The sequence below is a fragment of the Carcharhinus amblyrhynchos genome, chromosome 9 (genome assembly GCF_965287045.1).
Source record: "Carcharhinus amblyrhynchos chromosome 9, sCarAmb.v2.hapA, whole genome shotgun sequence".
NCBI classification, from domain to species: Eukaryota; Metazoa; Chordata; class Chondrichthyes; order Carcharhiniformes; family Carcharhinidae; genus Carcharhinus; species Carcharhinus amblyrhynchos.
In genome coordinates, this window is record NC_137332.1 from 57487615 (window position 1) to 57513576 (window position 25962).

The following is a 25962-nucleotide window of genomic DNA, read 5'->3' on the forward strand; positions in this document are numbered from 1 at the left end:
ATGCCTCCTATATTCTCATCCAAATCATTAATACAAAATGACAAATAACAGTGGACCCAGCATTGATCCCTGAGGCACGCAACTGGTCACTGGCCTCCAGTTTGAAAAACAATGCTCTACAACCATCCTCTGGCTTCTGTCAAGAAACCAATTTTATATCCATTTAGATACCTCACCCTGGATCCCTTGAGATTTAACCTTATGCAACAACTACCATACAGTACCTTGTCAAAGGCCTTGCTAAAGTCCATGTAAATGACATCAACTGCACTGCCCTCACCTACCTTTTCTTGTCTGTTTAGTTATTTGATGGAAGAATTTGCTTTCGAAAGTGAATTTGCTTCTGAAAATCGCTTCTTCCCTCTATTTAAAAGCAGAGACTCAGCTGGTCCTGTTACTGTGACACATGACAAACACCCTCTTCCCCACTGGTTCTCCTCTGCTAACATTTCAATGGGTGTAGGAACATACAGCAGGCAGTTCAATACAGTTTTCTCAATTTGGAGTGTTGCACACTCCTTACCTATTAAGTGCTTGCATTTTGAGTCCTTCTTCGATGCTGTGGCTCAGCGCTTGCTGGTTATGATGCTTGCTGATTCGGGCCAGCACCCGCTCTTGGTGTGCCTCGTACTCATCTCGACTGGGATATATTTTGCTGATCAGTGCATCAAAGTTCGGATCTGGTCGCAGCGATCTCTTGGACACCAGTTTCTTTCTACATGTTGGACATTCTTTGTTTCTAATAAGATAAGTTCTTCATTAATTCTGCACCAGAAATTATATCTTTATAAAAAAAAGATGCAACTGAACTATCTTCAGGTAAAAGGTCTGCAAAGATATTCTTGTAATACTGTGGTTAATTTCATGTTTTAAAATAATGTGGTCATGTTTTAATTTATGGACAACTGACCTCATCTATTCTCACAGAATGAAATTCTCACCTTCCACTGGAACAGAATTTTTATTCCGCATCAAGGGCTGAAGGGCCTGTACTGTGCTGTAATGTTCTATAATTAATGTATCTCCAATTCACTACCTTTGACCCATGTACATTATAATGCCTGCCAAATATAGGCATTGCCTAACTGCAGGAATCAACTCCTTCAGGTGAGTTCGGGAAAGATTACAGAGAAATTTTTTTTAATGTTGGGACACCGCAGGATAGTGGGTTTGAGGCCATGATGCCCTACACAGTGAGTTCACGGGTTCAGTGGCGTTGTTGTGGAGAATAAGCAGAAACGAACTGATTTCCCCTGGGCTGCTGCGGCTTTTCAATTTTGAGCATTCTCACCTGATCCCAGCTGACCATTAAAGAGCTGGCCAAAGAGAAAATGCAGGGAATTAAAAAATTATAATAAAGTCAAACTGAAAGTTATGTGAAAAGAAGAGAGTATCAAACTTTCCCGACTTGAAATTAACTGCTAAAAGTTGCAAGGACTGAATCTTAAAAGTGCATTACTTACTGGATAGGTGCACTGCTTTTTCGTAAAGGATCATCTCACCCAGCACCAATAAATAATTGGTTACTATTTTACCAGGGCCTAGGTCCCTTTCACTTCCTTTTCAAAGGAAAACAATGGCCATACTGAGGTCCCAAGCACCTGCTGTTTGCCTGCCCACATTGCTGATAGATCAGCAGAAAGCTGATTGTGATGGGGAAGTCAGCATTTTGCTCTTCTGCACTGGCACATTCAAAGCCAGCTTGTCCAAGTGTAACTATTTATGAACAACTCAAATATTTCAAGCATTTTTAGATTTTCATCATTAGGGTAAATACAGCCCTATTGCTACACCTTACAAGGCAAAGAGTCAGGAGAGGGATCCAGCAGCCAGTTTGCTATTACATACCCACTCCTGAGGGCAGTAACAATGCAATCAGCGCAGAACCGATGTAGGCACTCTTTGGTCGTCATGGTGTTCTTCAGCATGTCTAGGCAGATAGGACACATCAGCTCACTGTGCAGGCTTCTGGGTGACACTGCAATCTCCATGCCATCTGTGATTGCCTCCTGTCAGTCACAAAGTTCATCATGTAACAATAACTTCAAAGCACAACTTTATTACTGTACTTGGGTTAACTCCAACCTCAATGCACCCAGGACACAAAGTGACAGGTCACCTTTTTCTCGCCGGACAGAATAAATTGCATTTGGTGACCTGCCCAATTTACATTTCAAAGTGACTGAAGAAAATAGGGAGCAGCTACCATTCAAATTACACCATCATTGGAAGAGTATCACTGGTTCTTCGGCAGACCAGAAGGGAGAATTCCACAGAAAGCTGAGCACACAAAGGAGAAAATCAGGCACAATCTTCCTACTCCACAGTGTGCAATGTTCACCAGTATACATTCCAGCTGTTCCACAACTGAGGCAGGCATGTTGTGGTTTGGAGCAGAAAGGTGATACTAGCAAAAGAATTAAAAAGTTCGCGGGGGGGGGTTTGGCCTTTACGCAATTTTTATCCTGAGCATGCAATATAGCAATTATACAATGATGCAATTTGTTAAAGCTTTGTAATTCTAAAAGATTTTGAAAAGACTTTCTTGGAAACTATGCCCTTGTAAATTGTTACTAAATATCTCCTCTTTCAGATTCCATACTCTAAGAGGTGACTATGGACTTCCATTGGTCCACGATTATGCTTGACAAAGTATTGCAATGGTTTGCCACTGCTTTCTGCAGTAAGATTGACCAGGAAACTCTCCCAATCTTACTGCCAGCCATCATGCATACTGGAAGGATTTATATACTGATAATCAACCTATTTGGCCATGTTATGAATGCACCTTCCATGGCCATCAAGTCTCAGATATTGGACTTGAACTTGAACCTAGAGCTTCTGGTCCGCTATGCCACAAGATATAAATCAAACTAAAAATAGACAAGATATGAATTATAATATGAAAGATTAACTTTGCAATAAAATGGTTAATTTGTAATTACTTAAAAGAAACTGAGTATGGCAGAATACCTAGACTATTTGGAAGTGCACTACTAAGCTGACTAAACAAGTTTCTTACTTTAAGAGCAGCATTACTGGCCCAATGAGGAGTTTTCACTTAGCTTCCGTTCCTGGCAAAACAAGGCACCATCTGCTCTGAAATAATGATGCCTCATTCACTGACAGGCAAAGGTTCACATTACAGCATATGATCTTACCATATAAGGCCTTATAATGCAGTTTTTGCATTTTAAAGAACATTTCATCAACAGATTATGATTTCATCAGTGCAATCTGTTGCTTTTTTAAGTGATAAACTGGATATTTTTTCCCCAATAATGCAATATAACTTATGGGGGACTTTCAGCTAGGTCTGTGAGTGAGGATAACTGACATTTAAAAGATTGCCAAAATAACAAGCATTAATTACCATCTTACTTCCCAGTTTAAAAAGCTTGAGAAAAGCAAGTTTACGATTTCCTTGCTGCAAAGTTTGGACAGTAAACTCTTACTAGAGCTTTATCTGTGCTATATATTCACTCTGTGATTAAATGGGTCTCCATTTGACCCCCCCCTACAAATTGCTACAGCAGAGCTGAAATAGCCAGGTACACTAATGTCATTCATAAAAGACTGCGCCATTTCTGTCTATGACTTCACTCTAAAAAGGGAACGATGGTAATTCCCTTCTATTCTCTCTATATAACCATGAAGCACAAACCACTTCTCCCCACCCTTTAACACATTGAAGTTCCAACTTTATGAAATTCTTAAACAATATTAGTGAGCTATGAGCACAAGAAAATCCAGAAGAGTACAGGGTCATTTAACCCCAGTAACTCAATCATCCACTGTGAGCATCAATAGGGACAAAGTAGAAACAGTTGAGAGCTTCAAGTTCTTAGGTGTCCAGATCACCAACAACCTGTCTTGGTACCCCCTTGCCAAAACTATAGTTAAAAAAACCTACCAATGCTTCTACTTTCTCAGAAGACTAAGGAAATTTGGTATGCCCGCTATGACTCGCACCAACTTTTACAGATGCATCATAGAAAGCTTTCTTTCTGGTTGTATCATAGCTTGGTATGGCTCCTGCTCTGCCCAAGTCCGCAAGAAACTACAAAGCTTATGAATAAAGCCCAGCCCATCACGCAAACCAGCCTCCCATCCATTGACTCTGCCTACACTTCCTGCTGCCTTGGAAAAGCAGCCAGCATAATTAAAGACCCCACATACCCCAGACATTCTCTCTTTCATCTTCTTCCATCAGGAAAAAGATACAAAAATCTGTGGTCACATACAAGCCCACTTAAGAACAGCTTCTTCCCGGCTGCCATCAGACTTTTGAATGCAACTACCTCACATTAAGTTGATTTTTTTCTACACCCAAGCTATGACTATAACACTACATTCTGCACCCTCTCCTTTCCTGCTTTATGAATGGCATGCTTTGTCTGTATAGCATGCAAGAAACAATACTTTTCCCCGTATACTAATACAGATGACAAGAATACATCTAGTCAAAAGGAAAATGAGAATTCATTGTATTTTTTGCAATCACTTTTTTTTATACTAAGACACATGCTTGTGTGCAAGTATGAGTGTAACTGGTTTAATTAGGCTGGAGACAGTTAGACTACAAAGGTCAAAACATCAATAAAGGAGCTGTGTATGCAAGTAATTTAAATAGTAATGAACAGGGGCCGGGGAAGCAGGAATTTACACTACCCAGATAAGAGAAGTGATCTTTAAGTTGACTGTTGGATTTCAAAGAAAACATACACAATTGGGAGATGCATGAGGCAAAATAGTAAGTTTATATTATAAATATTGTAGCTATAAAGTAAAAAAAAGGTTGATCTATATTGGGAAGAGGGACTTCTAAAGGATTGTAGAAATAGTAGAATGGAAGCTCAAAGGATAAAAAACATATTTAAAATGAGGCTGAAGCCAGACCTATGAACAGAGAGGAGAAGCCTCTGTATGATTTCCCCTATAGTAGCAGGGCATTGTATGATAATAAGACTGGAATTTTCTACAGATTAATAAAGCTATGAGGACTGTTGCCATCAAAAGAGGGTTTGGATTTGAGTTTATTTAATCCAATATCTTTTAAGGAACGTTTGTAGATTACTTTTAACTGTGTAAAGGTGCTCTTGTGTTTTATTATTTTTTCATTATCTTAATAAATGTTTACCTTTAATATTTAAAATCACCACAAGTCTGGAAGTTACTTATCTTGACTTCAGGTCACACCTTATAAATGCAAATTGTTGGTGGCAATTTCCAAGTCTCACTTTGGGATGTGAACAATCTGGCACTTAGCATCTGCCATGCCATAACACCATCCACAATCTATGCACAATGATTCTATCATTTCCTCCCCACCAATTGATTCCCTACCTTAAGGAGTGCCACACAGTAGTCAGTACTGTTGCCTCACAGCACCAGGGGCCCGGGTTTGATTCCCAACTAGGTCATTGCCTGTGTGGAATCTGCACATTCTCCCTATGTCTGCATGGATTTCCTTTGGATGCTCTGGTTTCCTCACACAATTTGAAAGACGTGCTGGTTAGGTGCATTGGCCTTGCTGGAGAATTTAGCCTCAGTGTATTTGAACAAGCGCTGCAGTGTGGCGACTATGAGGGGACTTTCACAGTAACTTCATTGCAGTGTTAATTAAAGTCTACTTGTGACTAATAAATAAATAAAATTCCTCTCCTCATATCCATCTAGCTTCTCATCTATGTGTCTCTTCACCTAGAAGACTTGTTTCATGTCCCTCTCATTTTTAGCTTCTCCAAACAAATAAAATCAGTTCCTTTTCAGTTAATCTTGTCAATCTTTCTAATATGTCTCTAACTTTGCGATACGATGACTAAAGCTGCACACCATAATCCAGAACTGGCTCACCATTGATCCACACAATGTCAGTGTAACTTACATGCACTTGTAGTCCAATGCCAACTTTCCCCAATGTTCAGTCTGTATGGTCAATAACTGTCTCATTTTTACGGGATTTTCAGAGTATAAATAAATGATCATTTCCTTTTCAACCTTTGCTAATGAGCTACAAAATACAAATAAGGATAAGTCGTTACCTTTTTCTTCATTTGAGGCAGGCACAGCCCACAAAAACAGAATGATTACATCTGATGGACACCAGGAGGGGTGAACTCTTGAGCTTAGTATTCAGTAGACTCAGAGAAATCAGCATTCAGAAGAGTATATAATGCACTAACATGGGCAGCATAACATGCTTTGTGAATTTCTACATTATGAAATTGGCTAGAATCCATTAGAAATGTCATTTACTTCCAGTACTATTAAAAAAATAAAATATGCCTGTTTATCTCACTCCAATACCTACCTTGCCGTTTTTCAAAAGGTAGCAGAATTGATTATTCTTTCACCTTTCTGAAGATAGGGGGAAAAAAAGAGGCGATGGGGAGGAACAAGAGTATAGCATTCGGATGACATAATAAGGGCTTTCGTGGTTCCGAACACCCCTGTGGGTCATATAACCAAAGAGTCAACATTGGGCAGTAAAGGTAAATTCGGATCCTAGGAAACAAAAGGACAGACTACATGCGAGATAGACTGTGGATATCTCTATGGAAAGATTATTGAGGACAGACCATAAATCATCCTCTGCTGCCTGTTGTAAGCCAAGTTTCACTTCATTCAGAGAATTTGACAATCCCATTAGTGTTAAGCTTCTTCATTAGTCTTTGGTAAAGAAACTACATTGGAATATTCCAATCTATCATCTTATTCACCACTTAAGGGCATCCAGCAAGTTTGTAACACAAGATTTATTACTTCTAAAATCATGTTAACTACTCCCCGTGATATATTAACATTTAAAGAATATAGATATGTCCATAGAAAGCCCTGAAGTATGTTTCCCATTACAGGTGTCAGGCTAACTAGTCTGAAATTGCTAGATTTTGTACCTTAGCTATTTTTGAATATTAAAAACATGCATGTAACCCACCACACCTCAAGCATTACTTCACTATTTAAGGAATTCTGAAAAATATTAAAACATCACAGAATTTAATTGAAGATTCTGGAACACATCCCGTCTGATTCAGGAGTCTCAAGTACATTTAATCTTCCTGAACTTACATCTACTCTGGATCACATGGTCCCATTAAATAGAATGAGAATTTGACTATAGTGTTCCTCCATGAAAATAACTGGGAATTCATTCACTCTAACTCGCATATCATTATTACCTGCAAGAATTGTATTATTTTAATTACAGCCGCCTGCTCTTTAGCCTTCTTTCATTAGATGTAAGCATCTTGTAACAAAGTCATAACTGTTTGCAATTTTTAAATGTGAATGTGATGAAACCCAGTTGTCTAAAGTGCCAGGGTAGTAAGTAATGTTTTCAACCTGGCAAGGGGAGGACTAAGAAACCACAGTGCAAAACAACAGGAGCAGTAGCAACATACCTTAAAAAACTCTATTTAGGAATCATGGAGCTTTTCATTGTTGGAAATTTGATCTTCATATTTGTGGATTCATATCTCACCAGGCCTGCCAAATCCATTTCAGTCCCTCTCCTGAGATCGTACTAATTCTCTGTTCCTTCCTTTTACACCCTCTCTCACTGGCTTTTGAGTTGATTCAATGTCCTGACATCACTCTCAGGTGACTCGGATTCACAGTCCCTTGCCTTCTCAATAGTACAGAGGGGTGATAGGAAGATGAGAGTAGAGGTAGTAAAGGGAAAGAGTACGAACCAGAAAATGGTAGAAGATAGACATAGAAAGCAAGACTAAAAGGATTACACAAAGGAGACAAATGGAATGAAAGTTGACAGAGTCAGGCATAAATGGAGAAGGTAAAAAGATATTCACAGAAGGGAAATCAGACTCAGAATTAAATAAAGACAACCACTGAAGAGAAGATGAAACCGTCTAAAGGGAAGGAGACACAAAGAGAAGGAGGTGCAAGAAACAGAAAGAAAGAAAAACAAAGTAAAGGGAGGAGATATGAGGGAGTGAGGAGGTAAGCAAATAAGAAATCGATAGAGGAAAATGAGGAACTTAGAATACACCTCTTTCAGGGCTAACAGTGTCAGCATGCTTACTTTTAGCCTTTTTTGCCAGGCATTTCAAATAAAAGTAAAAGATTTTTTTAAGTGTGTATTTATTATCAAAATTGCTATTACGTGAGTGAAAGTAGATGTGGCATTAAAAATAATAAGACTCCAGATCTTCAAGAATTAGTTCTAGCAAAATTGAAGTTGTCCCTCCAAATTACCTTCTTAATATTAAAACTTTCTTTGAACTCTTTTGCTGCCGTCTGCAATTTGTGCCTCTACTTACAAGAATGCAAGAAATAGGAGCAGGAGCAGACTATATGGTCCATCAGTACAATGGTCACTGATCTTCAGCTTCAACTCCACTTTTCTGCCCACTCCCTGTATCCCTCGATTCCTTGAGAGACCAAAACTCTGCCTTCCTCAGTTTTCTAATTACAATCAACAATGAAGCATCCGCAACCCTCTGGGGTCAAAAAAATTTAAAGATTCACAGGGAATTTATTCTCATCTTAATCCTAAACGGTCAGCCCTTTTTCAAGAGGCTGTGTCCTTTACCTGAAAATATGCCCCAGTGTTCTAGATTTCCCAGCCAGGGAAAACAACCTCAGAGTCAACCCCACGGAATCCCTTCAGAATCTGGTATGTTTCAATGCAATTGTTTCTCTAAACTGCAGAGAATATTGGCCTAATTTGCCTCTCATCATCCCAGGGTCCAATCTAATGAAATCTTTGCTGTACTGACTCAAATGCACGTATGCCTTTCCTTCTTTCCTTAAACATGGAGACAAAACTGTATGCAGTATTTTAAATGTGGTCTCAGCAAAACATTCTACAATTATAGCAAGAATTCATTATTCTTGGTCTATATTGCAAGGTGATTGGAGCACATCATGCCACTTGCCTTCCGAATTGTTTGCTGTACCTATATGTTAACTTAGTGTTCCTTGTACAAGCATAACCAAGTTCCTCTGAACATCCATATTTACAAGTTTCATGTCTTTTGATAAATATTCTGATTTTATATTCTTACAACCAAAGTGAATAACTTCACTCTTTCCCATATTATACTCCATCTGCCAATTTGTATCTCTTTGCATCCTGGTGTCCTCCTCAAAGCTTACATTCCTAGCTCAAGGTATATTATACTCTGCCTCATAAATCATTAATATGTATAATAGCAGAGTCCCCAGCACAGACCCTGGAGACATTCCACTAGTCAGATCATGTCAAGTTGAAAATGCCTATTTATTCCTACTCTCTGACCCTTGGTCAATTCTCCATCCATGCCAATATATTACCCCCAACTCCAGGAGCCCTTATCTTGCAAAATTAACTTTTTGCATGGCACCTTATCAAATGCCGTTTGAAAATTCAAATTGTATGACATTCTTCTCTTAAGAAGTTCCCAAGATGAGAATTCAGGATCTGTGGGTTGCACAAGTTATTTCCTTAATTTTTGTATAGATGTAACTTGTTAGAGAATGGCATAGAAGTACAATTAATCTTAGGTTACAAATACAGATATAATTGTATTTACCTGAGGTGTTCTCTGTAACTCATACAAGCTGAGCTCCCATGTTTTGCTAAGAGGCTGGGTTCCATTTGTCTGTACTATTTGTGCCATTGCTGCAAGAAACACAGAAACATGAAAATCTTATTGGTCAATATTGGCATCAGGCTCACCCTCAAAATCCCTCCATTAGGTTGAATGTTTGGATTTATCTCCAATAGCACTGATCACCAGAAATTTGGAGTGAGGAACACACTGTAAAACTACAATACTGTAGACAGAAGTGGAATTAAGTCTGTACGGTGTGGGTTGCAGTTGCCTCAGGGAAGTTATTCTGATGCCTCTTCAATGCAGGTTCAGTCCTGATTCATGCAGTACCAGTAACAGGTAGGATTTAGTACACCATGCTGTCCGTCCCTTCTCCCTATATGGTCTATGTAAGCGTCCACCTATTGGTAACTAGAGGAAATAGTTGTCTAAAAAGTTTAAGTTCCAGATTATCTTTGCAAATCCTGAGAAGAAACGCCCCTGCAAGTTGGGAAGGAGGTGTATTATTTTCTTTAGAAATGATGGAATCTTGGAGACCCAATACTGCAACCCCAAGCCCAAATATTAATTTCTAGCCCCACTTCATATGGAGTGAACAGTTTGAAGACAATGTTAATGACCTTGCTTTTAAATGCGAGAAGTAGTAGACAATAAGAATCATAATCAGTGCTTTAGGGGGTGCATTAAAATCAAATCTACTTGGTAAATGAGCATATTTTCCCTCCATGTATTAAAGTACATTCATTGTGTTCCCAAGCAAACTTCAATGAGACACAAACAAATGGAGGTGGCACACGTCCCCTTCCCTCTTAACCTGATCCGTTATTTACTGAGAAAGATACTACACTAAACGGTTAGCACCTAATAGCATGCCGACTGAATGTCCATCACCAAACACAAATTGTACGTACTTTCTTTTACACTGATGCGAACAGAGTCAGTTCTGTAAGACACCACAAAATAGGAATTGCACAACATATTACTTTGTTCAATCATACCAAATATTTACTCATTGGTTAACTATCAATAATGCACAGTACCAGGGTCAACTCATAGAATTTTCCTTTATTCCACCAAAGACACTACATGCTGTTATTGTAACAGTACCACTAACATGATGCAGTGTGCTTTCAGGTGTGCATGTCCTTGTGTTAGTCTATCATTTACATGACTTATAAAATTCAGTTCTTAACCCCTATAGAAAAAAACCTGAAGGCAGAATAGCAACCAGGAGACAGGCTTTCCACTGGTACAAACATAAAAGCAAAACCCAATTAAAAAACAGAGGTTTTAATATTAGGTGGTAATTGTGTTTGAGGTGTGCTGAGGTTATCAATAATATAATATCTTGTATCTATATTATAATTGAATCAAAGGCAAATGATAATCATCAGGTCCAAATTACAATTACCACCAGCCATTTCAAACAGATTACACAAATAATACAGAATGTTCTTCCAGTACAATGTTGGAGGATCATGACAAACCCTGCAGATGAGCAATGATCTAGCCTGGATCTAGACGAAGAGTGTTAGGATAGTCTTTAAAAAGCAAAAGTAAACATACACTTTTTACATGGAGTTTATTTTGCATAGCTTCACAATCTTTTCTTTCTTTGGAGAATGACATGGAATTTTGGAGTGAATTTCAGGCCAAATAAAAATCTGTTGAACCACATCGTGAACATTCCTTCCTTGGCTGAGGTCTTCTGGGTCATTGGCAAGAGGGTTACCAACTGAACCACAAGACCTCTTATATCCTGAGCTGAGCTCTCACAATGGGAACATCTTAACTAATGTAATTTATTAAAATAATGTTAGCAGCAACTGCAGCAAGGAATCACGGCTATCTTCAGCACAGCAAAAATACCATCTGACCCATTTTGTCTGTGCTGGTTCCTTGCGGGAACAATCCAAAAGTAATACTGCCTCACAGAGATGCATCTTCCTCAGTTTCTAATGTTCCCTTTAAGAATTTTGCTTTAAGTATTCCCCATTGTTAAACATTCCATGTTCCAGTAGCCTGCTGCATGAATAAATATCTCCTACCTTCTTTTATTGGTCTCTTAATGACCATTTTAAATTGATGACCTTTATCCAGAAAGGAAATAGTCTTTCCCTATAGGAATGGGTTCGAATTTATGGGGCATTGGCACCAGTATTGGGGTAGGTGGGACTTGTTCGGGCGGGATGGGGTTGGTCTGAATCGTGCTGGGACCAGAGTGCTGGCGAATCGAGTAAAGAGGACTGTAGACAGGGCTTTAAACTAATTAGGGGGGGGGAGGGTGCGAGGGTAGGTGATGTTAGGAGGTCTACAGTTAAGGATAGGGTACAGGTAAGGGAAGAGGCTGAGGATGTCCCAAGTGGTGGCGTTACGGCAAATAGGGTCCAGAAGAAGGCTGGGATGAAAGCGCTTTATCTGAATGCACGAAGCATTCGGAATAAAGTGGATGAGCTGGTGGCGCAGATCGACACAAATGGATACGATCTGGTGGCCATTACAGAGACGTGGCTGCAAGGTGACAGGGACTGGGAGATGAATGTACAGGGCTATCAAGTGTTTAGGAAGGATAGGCAGGAGGAAAGAGGGGGTGGCGTAGCTCTGCTGATTAAGGACAGCATCAAGGTGGTAGCAAGGGATGATATCGGAGCCAAAGAGCAGAAAGTGGAATCGTTGTGGGTGGAGATTAGGAACAGCAAAGGGAGGAAGACGCTGGTGGGTGTCGTCTATAGGCCCCCGAATAATGATCTGGAGGTGGGGCGGGCTGTTAACGCGCAAATAAGTGCGGCGTGCGGGAATGGGACGGCCGTAGTTATGGGGGATTTCAATCTGCATATTGATTGGTCGACCCATGTTGGACGAGGTGGGCTCGAGGAGGAGTTCTTGGAATGCTGCCGGGATAGTTTCCTGGAACAGTGTGTGTTGGAGCCGACGAGGGAGCGAGCTATCTTGGATCTGGTGCTATGTAATGAGGCGGGTAGAATTAGGGACCTTGAGGTGAAGGATCCTCTTGGAGAGAGTGATCTGGTGCAGATGGAGGAGGAGAAAGTGGGTTCCCGGACACGTGTCCTTTGTTTGAATAGAGGGGAGTATGGTAGGATGAGAGAAGAATTGGCGAATGTGGACTGGGGGAGCGCGTTGGAAGGTAGGTCTGCTGAGGAGCAGTGGAGGATCTTTAAGGAGATCTTTCTTGGTGCTCAGCAGAAATTTATTCCGATGGTTAAAAAGGACAGTAGGAAGAGAGGTAATAAGCCGTGGATAACGAAGGAGGTGAAGGAAAGTGTTAAATTAAAAGCGGAGGAATTTAGAGTAGCTAAGAGCAGTGGGCGAAAAGAGGATTGGGAAAGGTTTAAATGTCAACAAAGATTGACAAAAAAGTTGATAAAGGAGGGTAGAAGAAGCTATGAAGCTGGGCTAGCGCTTAATATAAAAAAGGATAGCAAGAGTTTTTATAAATATATAAAAAGGAAGAGGCTGGCTAGGGTGAACGTTGGTCCCTTAGCGGATGAGAAAGGGGACCTAGTGGTAGGGGATGGGGATATGGCTAAGGTCTTGAATAACTTTTTTGTTTCTGTCTTCACGGAGGAGGACGTGAATAATTTGCCGGGTGTTAGCGATGGAAAGGTGGTAGGACTGGAGGGTCTTAATGACATTACTGTTACTAGAGAGGTGGTGCGCGACAGACTGGAGGGGCTGATTGTGGACAAGTCCCCAGGACCGGATGGAATGCATCCGAGGGTTCTGAAAGAAATGGCGGAGGTGATAGTGGATGCCTTGGTGGTTATTTTCCAGACGTCGCTGGATTCCGGGGAAGTGCTGGAGGATTGGAAAACGGCTAATGTTACGCCGTTGTTTAAGAAGGGTGCCAGGCAAAAGGCGGGGAATTACAGGCCGGTTAGTTTAACGTCTGTGGTAGGTAAAATGTTAGAATCCGTCATTAAGGAGGAAATTGCGAGGCATCTTGAAGGGAATTGCTTGATAGGGCAGACGCAACACGGTTTCATTAAAGGGAAGTCGTGTCTGACAAATTTACTGGAGTTCTATGAGGATGTGTCTAGGGCGGTGGATAGAGGAGAGCCGGTGGATGTGGTCTTTCTGGATTTTCAGAAGGCGTTTGATAAGGTACCTCACAAGAGGTTACTGCAGAAGGTCAGAGGACATGGAGTTGGGGGTAGGGTGTTAGCGTGGATAGAGGATTGGTTGTCAAATAGGAGGCAGAGAGTGGGGGTCAATGGGTGCTATTCGGATTGGCGGTTGGTGACTAGTGGGGTGCCCCAGGGGTCGGTGCTGGGGCCTCAGCTATTTACCATTTATATAGATGATCTGGAGGAGGGAACCGAGTGTAGGGTGTCGAAATTTGCTGATGACACCAAGATTGGGGGAAAGGCAAATTGTGCGGAGGGTGTGGAGAGTCTGCAGAAGGATCTAGATAGGCTGGGCGAATGGGCCAGGAAATGGCAAATGGAATTTAATGTTGGCAAGTGTGAGGTGGTCCACTTTGGTAGGAAGAATGGTAGGAAGGACTATTACTTACGTGGCGAAAAACTGCAGCAGGCGACGGTGCAGAGGGACCTCGGGGTCCTTGTGCATGAGTCGCAAAAACCCAGCCTGCAGGTGCAGCAGGTGGTCAGGAAGGCGAATGGGATGCTGGCCTTCATAGCGAGGGGGATTGAATATAAAAGTAGGGAGGTCTTGCTGCAGCTGTATAGGGCATTGGTGAGGCCGCAGCTGGAGTACTGTGTGCAGTTTTGGGCGCCGCACCTGCGCAAGGATATTTTGGCCTTGGAGGGAGTGCAGAGGAGGTTTACTAGGCTGATACCGGAGTTGAGGGGGTTGAGCTATGAGGAGAGGCTGAATAAACTAGGCTTGTACTCGTTAGAGTTTAGAAGAATGAGGGGAGATCTCATTGAGACGTATAAGATGATGAATGGGATGGATAGGATAGAGGTGGAAAGACTCTTCCCGCTCAAAAAAGACAGTAGGACTAGGGGGCACAGCCTCAAGATAGAGGGGGGGCGGTTCAGAACGGAGTTGAGGAGGAACTTCTTCACTCAAAGGGTGGTGAATCTCTGGAATTCTCTGCCCGTTGAAGTGGTGGAGGCTGCCTCGCTAAATATTTTTAAGAAGCGGGTTGATGGGTTTTTGATAAGAGAGGGGATTAAGGGTTATGGGGAGAGGGCGGGAAAGTGGAACTGAGCCACGACAGATCAGCCATGATCTTATTGAATGGCGGGGCAGGCTCGAAGGGCCAGATGGCCTACTCCTGCTCCTATTTCTTATGTTCTTATGTAAACTTCATAATTTTTAAAACATATTTCCTTTTCTGCTCCAGTGGAAATAGTTCAAGTACATCAGTCTCTCTACGTTAGTTTCCCATCCCTCGTAACACCCTAGTGTATCTATGCTGCACATTCTCTATGTTTTTAATGTCTTTTCTATAATGCGTTGACCAAAACTGTATACTTACTCAAGCCAGATTTTTGGAGTTCTGCTTCGCTACTTTTTTACTCTTGTACTTTATATCTGCAATTATAAAACCCACAAAACTAGATACACATGTTATGCCTCACACTTTTCCTTTAACATTATGTATTTAAATCCTTAGGACTGTGTTTGTCCACACTTTCCAACATCTTTCCCTTGTGTGTATATTTTTGATTTGATTTAATGCCACCTATATTGGTATACAGTGAAAAGTATTGTTTCTTGTGCACTATTCAAAGCTTACCATTCATATAGTACATAAAGGAGAAGGAAAGGTGCAGAATATGGTGTTATAGCCAGGGTGTAGAAAATGTATCGTCCCATTCTTTGTTTCTTCTCAAAGTGTATTATCTCACACTAAATTGAATCTGCCCTTTACATTTACACCTACATGTCTCTTACAGTCACCCTCAACGTTGGCAAAATCCTCTGTGTCATCAAAGAAAGACTGTGCTCCACCTGCCCAAGTTCAATTCATCTGTATTTACTGAAAATAAAAGTAGGCCAGCATCAATACCTGTGATTTACTATTTCCAATCCTTCTGAAATCTGAGCAACACCAATTAATCCAAAGGCTGTCAACCAACATTTTATCCATCCTGCTACGTTTCCTCATACATTGGACCTGAACTTTTATAATAAACCTCTTGAAGATAGCTTATCAAATGCCTTCTGAAAATCCTTATTACATCAACAGCATTCTCTTTATTAACCAGCCATTTCACCACAAAAAAATTAGATGCATCAAATACTCAAAAGCAAATATAGAATAATTGGTCATCTCATAGCCCTTAAGCTTTGAATGGATCATAGAATCACAGAATCCCTACAGTGCAGAAGGAGGCCAATCGGCCCATCGAGTCTCCACTGACCACGATCCCACCCAGGCAACCCCTGCATTTACCCCGCTAATCCTCCTAACACTAAGATGCAACTTAGAATGGCCAATCCACCTAACCCCAAACATCTTTGGACTGTGGGAGGAAACCAGAGCACCCAGAGGAAACCCACACTGACACACAGAGTATGTGTAAACTCCACACAGACAGTGGCCCAAGGCTGGAACTGAACCCGGATCCCCGGCACTGTGAGGCAGCAGTGCTAATCACTGTGCCACCGTGCCGCCCCGTTGTGGATCGTTTTATCATTCCTGAAAAATAGCATAAGCAAATTACTGACATTACTGTAAATGATCTCCATTAGTGTCAACTTGGCTCGGTTGAAGTACAATCACCACTAATTCAGAAGATTATGGCATAAGGTTAAGTTGATGCTTCAGTGCAGTACTGAAGGAGTGCTGCATTTTCAGATGAGACATTAAACTAAAGCTCAGTTTGCCTTGTGGCATTGCTGGTATCATACCTGACACATAGGAAGGTATGTGGAGGCCTATCATCACACTCAGACATCAATGGCAGCCCTTTAAGAAAGTGTTCTCGATCAATTACCATCTCGCAAGGTCAGAAGCAGAGCATTCAGCCCCATTCACAATTCACTGTCAGAGGAGTTATGACTCATAATACAACCTACTAACTTCCAAACTTGGGACTAAAAAGTGGCTTATCAATAAAGCTTTGATGGGTGGGGGGCGGGGGGCAGGGGGGCGCACAGTAGCACAGTGGTTAGTGCTGTTGCTTTACAACTCCAGGGACCTGAGTTCGATTCCTGGCTTGGGTCACTGTCTGTGTGGAGTTTGCACATTCTCCTCGTGTCTGCATGGGTTTTCTCCAGGTGCTCCAGTTTCCTCCTACAGTCCAAAGATGAGTGGGTTAGGTTGATTTGCCATGCTAAAATTGCCCCTTAGCGTCCTGAGATGCGTAGGTTAGAGGGATTAGTGGGTAAAATATGTATGGATATGGCAGTAGGGCTTGGGTGGGATTGTGGTCGGTGCAGACTCGATGGGCTGAATGGCCTCTTTTTATACTGTAGGGATTCTATGATACTATGACATGATGACCCAGGATATGCAGAACCTGCCCTGTAGCTGGACATGGCTACTCCTATTCAGCTTCCAGTTATTGGTGATTATCATGACTCAAGATTGATGGTGCTGCAAAGGTGAACAGGAGAGAATTGAACTTCCCCTTGTTGCCAGCCACTGGAGGGCTCTTCAAGCCTATGCTAACCACTGGGCCACTGTAATGCCCCTAAATTCTTGATTAACGAGGGGGGAGAAAGGTTATTGGGAATAGGGTGGAATGTGCGGTTGAAGTTACAATCAAATCAGCCATAATATTTGTAGAATGGTGGAGGTTTGAGAAGCCTACTCTTGTTTCTAGTTTATATGTATATTCATCACATGGTCACCTCTTAAGTTGGCCTTACTTCTTACAATTTACTGACAGGTTGTATGTTCAGCTTTACTTGCTCCTTAATAGGATATAATCTTGCACTTATTTCTCCAGAAAATGCTGTGCATGTTGTATTTTTAAGGCATTACTATAAAGCAAGTCCATGTTCAGACTTGGTAAGAATTAAAGCTACAATTTTTAAATAATTATACAGTACTAATCTATCCACATATCAAAAATACTCATGTATTAGACAAGATGCCGAAACACTTCCTTAGGCTCCAACTCTTATCTATGTGTTTTCTTTTAGTAACCTGTTGCTTTTACAGAACGATAGACACAACACAATTTAATGTCCAATTTAAAGTTCTTTACAATGGGGATGTCAGTGATATAAAATGGAGAGTCAGTAGTCTAAAACATGCATGTAAAAACAGTGCAATATGAGCCAAACATTCAAAGCATATCATGAGATGCAACTATTGAACAAAGTAAGTTACAAGGTTAATATTCCTTTTTAAATAATTTATCATGGCCCTTGGCCATGTTGTACCCTCAGCTTTACCACAAGTCTGTTTGAATCATTTCAGTCCATTTTTGTTTTACTAACCATGCTAGTGCAATGGTTAGTTTAAACAAAGTCGCCAATGGTATCTCCTGCAAGTACAAAAGCAGCAAATATCTCTCTTTACTCTTCATGACTGTTCTGCAGTATTCAGCATGGTGGACCACACCATCTATCTCCCGCCCATTCCTACTTAGCCCAACACAGCCTGATGATATCTCCTCACATGGTCATTTTTTAATCATATCTACAAATTGTTGTTTTTGGCTCCCTTCCCCCATTTACACGCTGCCCCTTTGGTGACATCATTCAGACAACGTGTCTGTTTCCACATATCAGCTGACAACAACATTTCCTTCAACTCCATGACCACCTGCAATAGGCAAACTGAAATCAAAGTCATAGATAAGTCACACAACTTCCTTCATAGAGTCAGAGGTATACAGCACAGAAAAAGGCCCTTCAGACCATTACATCTGCACCGGTCAGACAAACCACCCAACTATTTTAATCCCATTTTCCAGCACTTGGCCTATGGCGTTGTATGCCTAGGCATCGCAAGTGCACACCTAAATACTTCTTAAATGTTATGAAGATCTGTGCCTCCACCACCTTTTCAGGCAACGAATTCCAGATTCCCACCTCATTTGGGTGAAAAGGTTTTTGTTCACATCCCTTCTAAACCTCTTGCCCCCTACCTTAAATCTATGTCCCCTGCATTGATCCCTGCATCAAAGGGAAAAGTTTCATCGTGTCTATCTGTATTCTTTATAATTTTACACATCTCAATCATGTTCCCCCTGTCTCCTCTGTTCCAAGGAAAACAACTTCAGTCTATCCAATCCCTCTTCATAATTAAAACTCTCTAGCCCAGATAACATCCAGCTAAATCTCCTCTGCACCCTTTCCAAAGCAATCACATCACTTGAATGTCAGGAAGGTTGAACTTATTGTGTTCTACTCCCACCAAAACTGCTGGACCTATCTCACTGACCCAAGACCACAGCTCCAGATTGAAAGAGACCTGATGGAAATTCCAGGTGCTAGCTTAAATTTGCAAGCGACCCAACATTCATCCAACAATTGGATTGTGGAGGTCAGGAAAATTGTCCGATATCCATGTCAGCGTACTTACTATCCTACAACGTTGTTGCAAGCGAACATATGTGAAGGTCAGGTGAACTTGGGATTGGGTTCACTTGTGATAAATTTTGTGGTTGAACAAGTCACAGAGCTCATTGTCCAGTATTACACACGAACAATGATCTTTGCTGATAAAGTACTAAAGGCCACCTACAGGCATCGCCATTTAAAAGGAGAGAGGGAAGAATTGGGGGAGGGTTAAATCTGTCACATTTTTTAACATAACCATCCTTCTGTAATGTGTATTTCAGAAATATTTCTTTGATAACATGAGATGTGCAAGTAGTGCACACCAATTATTCTATTATGTTCTTATGTACAACCACAAAGGATCTATTTCATGAACCTCTCTGGGTATTAGTGGCTTTACAACTAACACCAAAAGGAATATTCTGAGGATCAGTTTAGCAGTTCCCTTAAACAGTGATGTCTGGGAATCATTCTGGTTTGTTCTATTTATGCTTTTCCAAAACAAGGCTCAGAAAATTTTGGTATTTGACATCAGTTGCAAGACTGACTTGAGTTATTGCCAACTGACAAGTCAATTTTAAAAGTTAACATCAAAGTTTAGAAAGGAGACTATTCTGAATCACGTTAAAATTTCTAATACTAGAAAAAAAACCAAAACAAAAGCAACTTTTCCATCCTTAAAAATATCATCATCTGTTCAGCAGAAGTGTTTGCCCACATCTGAGTAAGAGGCCAGGCTTAGGAGGGATCCTACAGGTTGCTTTCACTTGAAAGTATGTTGATTCATGTGATTAGAACTCTACGTTTTCCTAGTTTCAAAACTAGATGATTTAGTTGTACAATTAACTGTTTATTGATTAGAGTGTTCTCAAAATGATACAGCTGTCAATCTGGTAGGGACAGTACAGCTGCAGCATGAAAGACATGAAGATGTTCACAATGAATTGCAGAGACCATCAGTGCTGAGAACTTACTACTGGGTCTGGATGAGTGGGCTGAGGATCCAACAGCCAGACTCCAAGATTGGGAACCACCAAGCAAAACCCTCATCCTAGAAAGGTTTTACTGTCCAAAAGCAGAAGCATCGAGTAATTTACATCACAGGAGTACCACTATTGGCAAAACACCACGAAATACATTAAACCTTCCAAGTCAGCTCCACACAAGGGCCAATCAAGATTTTTCATGAATCAACAAATAAGACTTTAATCAATAATTCAACAGAAATGAAGGGGTTTAAAAATGGTTTTGGTGGATAGGCACTAGTACTAATCCCCTACTTCTGTTTCAATAAAATGCAAAAGAAAAGAAAATGATTTGCACTAAAATTTAGGGACTTTTTTTTAAAAATAAAAGGCACTGGAAATTAAATTTCTCATTATTAATCCTGATTTTCATTCAATACTTTGCATCTACTCTTATCGTTCACTTTTATTCCTTGAACGCACTTGCTGATCTTTATCTTTGAACTTGTTTTCCCATTTGTGATATCCTCCATGTACTCTGATACTCTCTGTAATTCTCACTCTTATTATTTCCCTTCCTCTCATTCTTCTATTCCTCAATTTGTTTTTCTGTTTTGGAGAAAGAATAATTCTGATGCATGTCACCGATTTGTATCATATCATAGCTGCTTTTGACAAAGATTTGTCATCAGGTCAAAACTAGAGAGACAAAAACGTTCATGTGGCCAGTTAAAGCAAGTTTTACAATCTGGAAATCTGTGATCTAATGTTGTAAGGTGACTAAACCTCAGACATTGGGTTCCCAGTCCAAGTAGTTAAAACATCAGCAAATACCCTGCATGAGAAGACTTGAGATTTAGCAGGATAATGTGGAGAAGTGAAAAGCTCTGAGGAGAAGTGTGTTGTAGGACAACATATTGATGCAATTAAACTTGAGAAAAGATGACAAAGTCAGAATATAGAATCCCTGTGTTGCAGAAGGAGGCCATTCAGTCCACCAGGCCTGCACCAACTACAATTCCACCCAGGCTCTATTCCCGTAACCCCACATATTTACCCTGCTAATCCCCCTGACAGTAGGATCAATTTAGCATGGTCAATCAATCTAAACCACGTATCTTTGGAATGTGGGAGGAAACCCACTCAGGCACCGGGAGAATGTGCACACAGACAGTGACCCGAGGCTGGAATTGAACCCGGTCCCCGGCGCTATGAGACAGCAGTGCTAACCACTTTGTCACCGTGCTGCCTGATGGTAAAGAATAAAGCAGCTATTTGGCAAGCATCATGAAGCATTTGTCCATCATTCAACAAGCCATTTCACTTATCGAGTGCCAGTCATCGCAGCCCACTGAGACGACCACGTTGTCTGGATGTGTATTCTCCACACCGTTGTCTTTCTGTTTCACGTGTTGTAATGTATTGTGGTTTCAAGGAGGCGGTAAATAGTAAGTGTCTATGCTTTCAAAGATGTCCTGCTTATAATGGACAGTGATATCCACATCATTCAGTTCCAGTTTAAAATGTCTATACACATGCAAAGTCAGTAATTTTAATGTGAATCAGCCATCATTTATTTCTCTTATTGGTTAAGCATATGTTAACTGAGATTTAAAAAAAACTCTGCCTCGTTACCAATAACCTACATTGCAGCCATGGTGTCAGGAGAGGTGATGTAGCTGTCACTTACATTAATTTAATGTAATTATGTATCAAATACAAAAACACATGAATAAGTAATGACTTACCAAACATTTAATATTGACACATCAAAACACTTATCGACTGGAGCCAAACATCTTTGGCTGTAACGTAGCTCTGGGGATGCAAGACAAACCGTAAGAGATCCAATAGTGGTGGATTTCTGACAGAGACAGGGAGTGCTGGGTCTTGGTTCAAATTCCTATCTGTAGGCATTCTGCAAAGGGGCCTGGATGAGTAAATTTTGCCCACCCCACAAATGACCCCCAATGTCCAAAAGGGTGGAGTGGAAAAACTGGTGAAAAAAGGGTCTAAACATCTTTTTTATTGTTAATAAAAACAGGGAACTACTTGGGCAGTAGGCCTCAATTGTAGAGGTGGACTAAAGAATATCTTACCTGTATCATAATACCTGATTTGATTTGATTTATTATTGTCACATGAATTATCATACAGTGAAAAGTATTGTTTCTTGCACGCTATACAGACAAAGCATACTGTTCATAGAGAAGGAAAGGAGACTGTGCAGAATGTAGTGTTACATTCATAGCTAGGATGTAGAGAAAGATCAACTTAATGCAAGGTAAGTCCATTCAAAAGTCTGACAGCAGCAGGGAAGAAGCTGTTCTTCAGTCGGTTGGTCCATGACCTCAGACTTTTCTATCTTTTTCCTGATGGAAGATGGTGGAAGAAAGTATGTCCGGGGTGCATGGGGTCCATAATTATGCTGGCTGCTTTGCCAAGGCAGCAGGAAGTGTAGACAGAGTCAATGGTTGGTTTCCGTGATGGATTGGGCTATATTCATGACCTTTTGCGGTCTTGGGCAGAGCAGAAGCCATACCAAGCTGCGAAACAACCAGAAAGAATGCTTTCTATGGTGCATCTGTAAAGGTTGGTGAGAGTCATAGTAGACATGCCGAATCTCCTCAGTCTTCTGTGAAAGTAGAGGCATTGGTGGGCTTTCCTAACTATAGTGTTGGCATGGGGGGACCAGGACAGGTTGCTGGTGATCTAGACACTTAAAAACTTGAAGCTCTCAACCTTTCTACTTTGTCCCCATTGATATAGACAGGGACATATTCTCTTTTATGACTCCTGAAGTTGATGCGAATCTCCTTCGTTTTGTTGACATTGAGGGAGAGATAATTGTTGCGGCACTAGTTCACTACATTCTCTCTCATTTCTGTCTCGTCATTGTTTGAGATCCGACCCACAATGGTGATGTCATCTGCAAACTTGAAAATCGAATTGGAGGGGAATTTGGCCACACAGTCATAGGTGTATAAGGAGTATAGTAGGGGGCTGAGAACACAGCCTTGTGGGGCACCGGTGTTGAAGATGACAGTGGAGGTGGTGTTGTTACCTATCCTTACTGATTGTGGTCTGACAGTTAGGAAATTCAGGATCCAGTCGCAAAGGGAGGTGCCAAGGCCCAGGCCACAGGATGGGAATAATAGTATTAAAGACTGAGCTGTAGTCAATAAATAGGAGTCTGACATAGGTGTCCTTGTCATCTAAGTGTTCCAGGGTTGAATGCAGGGCCAGGGAAGTGGCATCTGCTGTGGACCTGTTGCAGTGGTAGGCAAACTGTAGTGGATCCAGGAGGCTGGAATTGATTTGTGCCATGAATAACCTTTCGAAGCACTTCATAATGATGGATGTCAGAGCCACTGGCCAATAGACATTAAGGCACGCTGCATGGTTTTTCTTAGGTACCAGGATGATAGTTGTCTACTTGAAGCAGATAGGGATCTCAGATTATTGTAAAGAGAGAGGTTGAAGATGCCTGTGAATGCCCCCATCAGCTGATCTGCGCAGGATCTAAGTGCACATCCAGGTACCCCCCTCTACTCTCTCAAGACGCTATTTAAATAAGGTGACCTAGTCATGACTCCAAATGGTGTAGAAGCATAGGCAGTAATAACTGACCAAACCTACTTCTTGATACATGCGCAGGAATTGCACTGGATCAAAAAGAGAGATCGTGACCAGCAGCGTTCCCTTATTTTAAAATGAAGAGCACATTATTAGAAAATGCTCTAAGGGGAGGGGAGAGGGTGATAGCTATACTGACTGAGATCACATCTTTTAACAATATGCCATGCTGAAGGAGCAGCATGGCTTCATTAATGTTGATGGTTTACCAATCAAAAGCAAAATCAAACAGAAAATAATTAATTTTCAATTACTCATGCTGCTTCACAGCCAAGGAAGTATTTTTGGGAGGAATGTTGGCCAGTATACTAGAGAAGCTCCCTGCATTTTTAATTGTTCCATAGAGCCTTTGATACCTTCCTGAGCTTTCAGACATGATCTTGGCATAACAACTAATCCAAAAATGCACCACTCCACCAGAGTAGCACTGAAGACATGGCAACCCAAATTGTGTTTCACTGAAGTTTGTAATGGTGTTTGAATGCTCAAATATAGTGCTATCAAGGAGCCAAGCTAATGCTTAAGTGAGCTTTTAAGAATCAGATTAAAACCTTGCATTACACAATCATTAATTTGGGAGATCATTTTTAAATAATGAGTTCCTGGAAAAATGTTGAAGCTTTTGCATTCCAAAGAAAAGGCACTGCTTCTGTTTGTCACTATGAAGCTTCAGGTACTGCTGGGTCATATAGTGGATGCCTTGGTGGTTATTTTCCAGACGTCGCTGGATTCCGGGGAAGTGCCGGAAGATTGGAAAGCGGCTAATGTTACGCCGTTGTTTAAGAAGGGTGCCAGGCAAAAGGCAGGGAATTATAGGCCGGTTAGTTTAACGTCTGTTGTAGGTAAAATGTTAGAATCCGTCATCAAGGAGGAAATAGCGAGGCATCTTGAGAGGAATTGTTTGATAGAGCAGACGCAGCACGGTTTCGTTAAGGGGAAGTCGTGTCTGACAAATTTACTGGAGTTCTATGAGGATGTGTCTAGGGCGGTGGATAGAGGAGAGCCGGTGGATGTGGTCTTTCTGGATTTTCAGAAGGCGTTTGGCAAGGTACCTCACAGGAGGTTATTGCAGAAGGTCAGGGGACAGGGAGTTGGGGGTAGGGTGTTAGCGTGGATAGAGGATTGGCTGTCAAATAGGAGGCAGAGAGTGGGGGTCAATGGGTGCTATTCGGATTGGAGGATGGTGACTAGTGGAGTGCCTCAGGGGTCGGTGCTGGGGCCTCAGCTATTTACCATTTATATAGATGATCTGGAGGAGGGAACCGAGTGTATGGTGTCGAAATTTGCTGATGACACCAAGATTGGAGGAAAGGCAAATTGTGCGGAGGGTGTGGAGAGTCTAAAGAAGGATCTAGATAGGCTGGGCGAATGGACCAGGAAATGGCAAATGGAATTTAACGTTGGCAAGTGCGAGGTGGTCTACTTTGGTAGGAATAATGGTAGGAAGGATTATCACTTACGTGGCGAGAAACTGCAGCAGGCGACAGTGCAGAGGGACCTTGGGGTCCTTGTGCATGAGTCGCAGAAACCCAGCTTGCAGGTGCAGCAGGTGATCAGGAAGGCGAATGGGAAGCTGGCCTTCATAGCGAGGGGGATTGAATATAAAAGTAGGGAGGTCTTGCTGCGGCTGTATAGGGCATTGGTGAGGCTGCAGCTGGAGTACTGTGTGCAGTTTTGGGCGCTGTACTTACGCAAGGATATTTTGGCCTTGGAGAGAGTGCAGAGGAGGTTTACTAGGCTGATGCCGGAGTTGAGGGGGTTGAGCTATGAGAGGCTGAATAAACTAGGCTTGTACTCGTTAGAGTTTAGAAGAATGAGGGGAGATCTCATTGAGACGTATAAGATGATGAATGGGATGGATAGGATAGAGGTGGAGAGACTCTTCCCGCTCAGAAAGGATAATAGGACTAGGGGGCACAGCCTCAAGATAAAGGGGGCGCGGTTTAGAACGGAGTTGAGGAGGAACTTCTTCACTCAAAGGGTGGTGAATCTCTGGAATTCTCTGCCCGTTGAAGTGGTGGAGGCTACCTCGCTAAATATTTTTAAGACGCGGGTTGATGGGTTTTTGATAAGAGAGGGGATTAAGGGTTATGGGGAGAGGGCGGGAATGTGGAACTGAGCCACGACAGATCAGCCATGATCTTATTGAATGGTGGGGCAGGCTCGAAGGGCTAGATGGCCTACTCCTGCTCCTATTTCTTATGTTCTTATGTCTCTCAAAACCAAAATTAGTCACAATTAGTTTTCAGATTTCCCCTAACACCCTGTAAGTGGCATCTCCGGCTCATGATAGCAAACACTATTCCCAATTAATTATTCCCTTCCCCTCTTAAGGGTCATTAATTAAC

The 25962-nt window shown here is 41.5% G+C and overlaps 1 protein-coding gene across 2 annotated transcripts in view; it reads right to left on the minus strand.

Annotated features, from left to right (window-relative positions):
- The window catches only part of rnf2 (ring finger protein 2), a 51222-nt gene that overhangs the window by 13082 nt on the left and 12178 nt on the right, over positions 1-25962 (minus strand). The window contains exons 2-4 of one of the 2 annotated variants that reach the window (XM_080195735.1): positions 9540-9628; positions 1849-2009; positions 524-739 (exon numbers count right to left, since the gene is read on the minus strand). In XM_080195735.1, the coding sequence (XP_080051861.1) occupies positions 524-739; positions 1849-2009; positions 9540-9626 (464 nt within the window). In that variant the 5' untranslated portion in view covers positions 9627-9628. Of the gene's footprint in view, positions 1-523; positions 740-1848; positions 2010-3022; positions 3090-9539; positions 9629-25962 lie in introns of those variants that run through there. The other variant, XM_080195734.1, reaches the window with a different exon arrangement.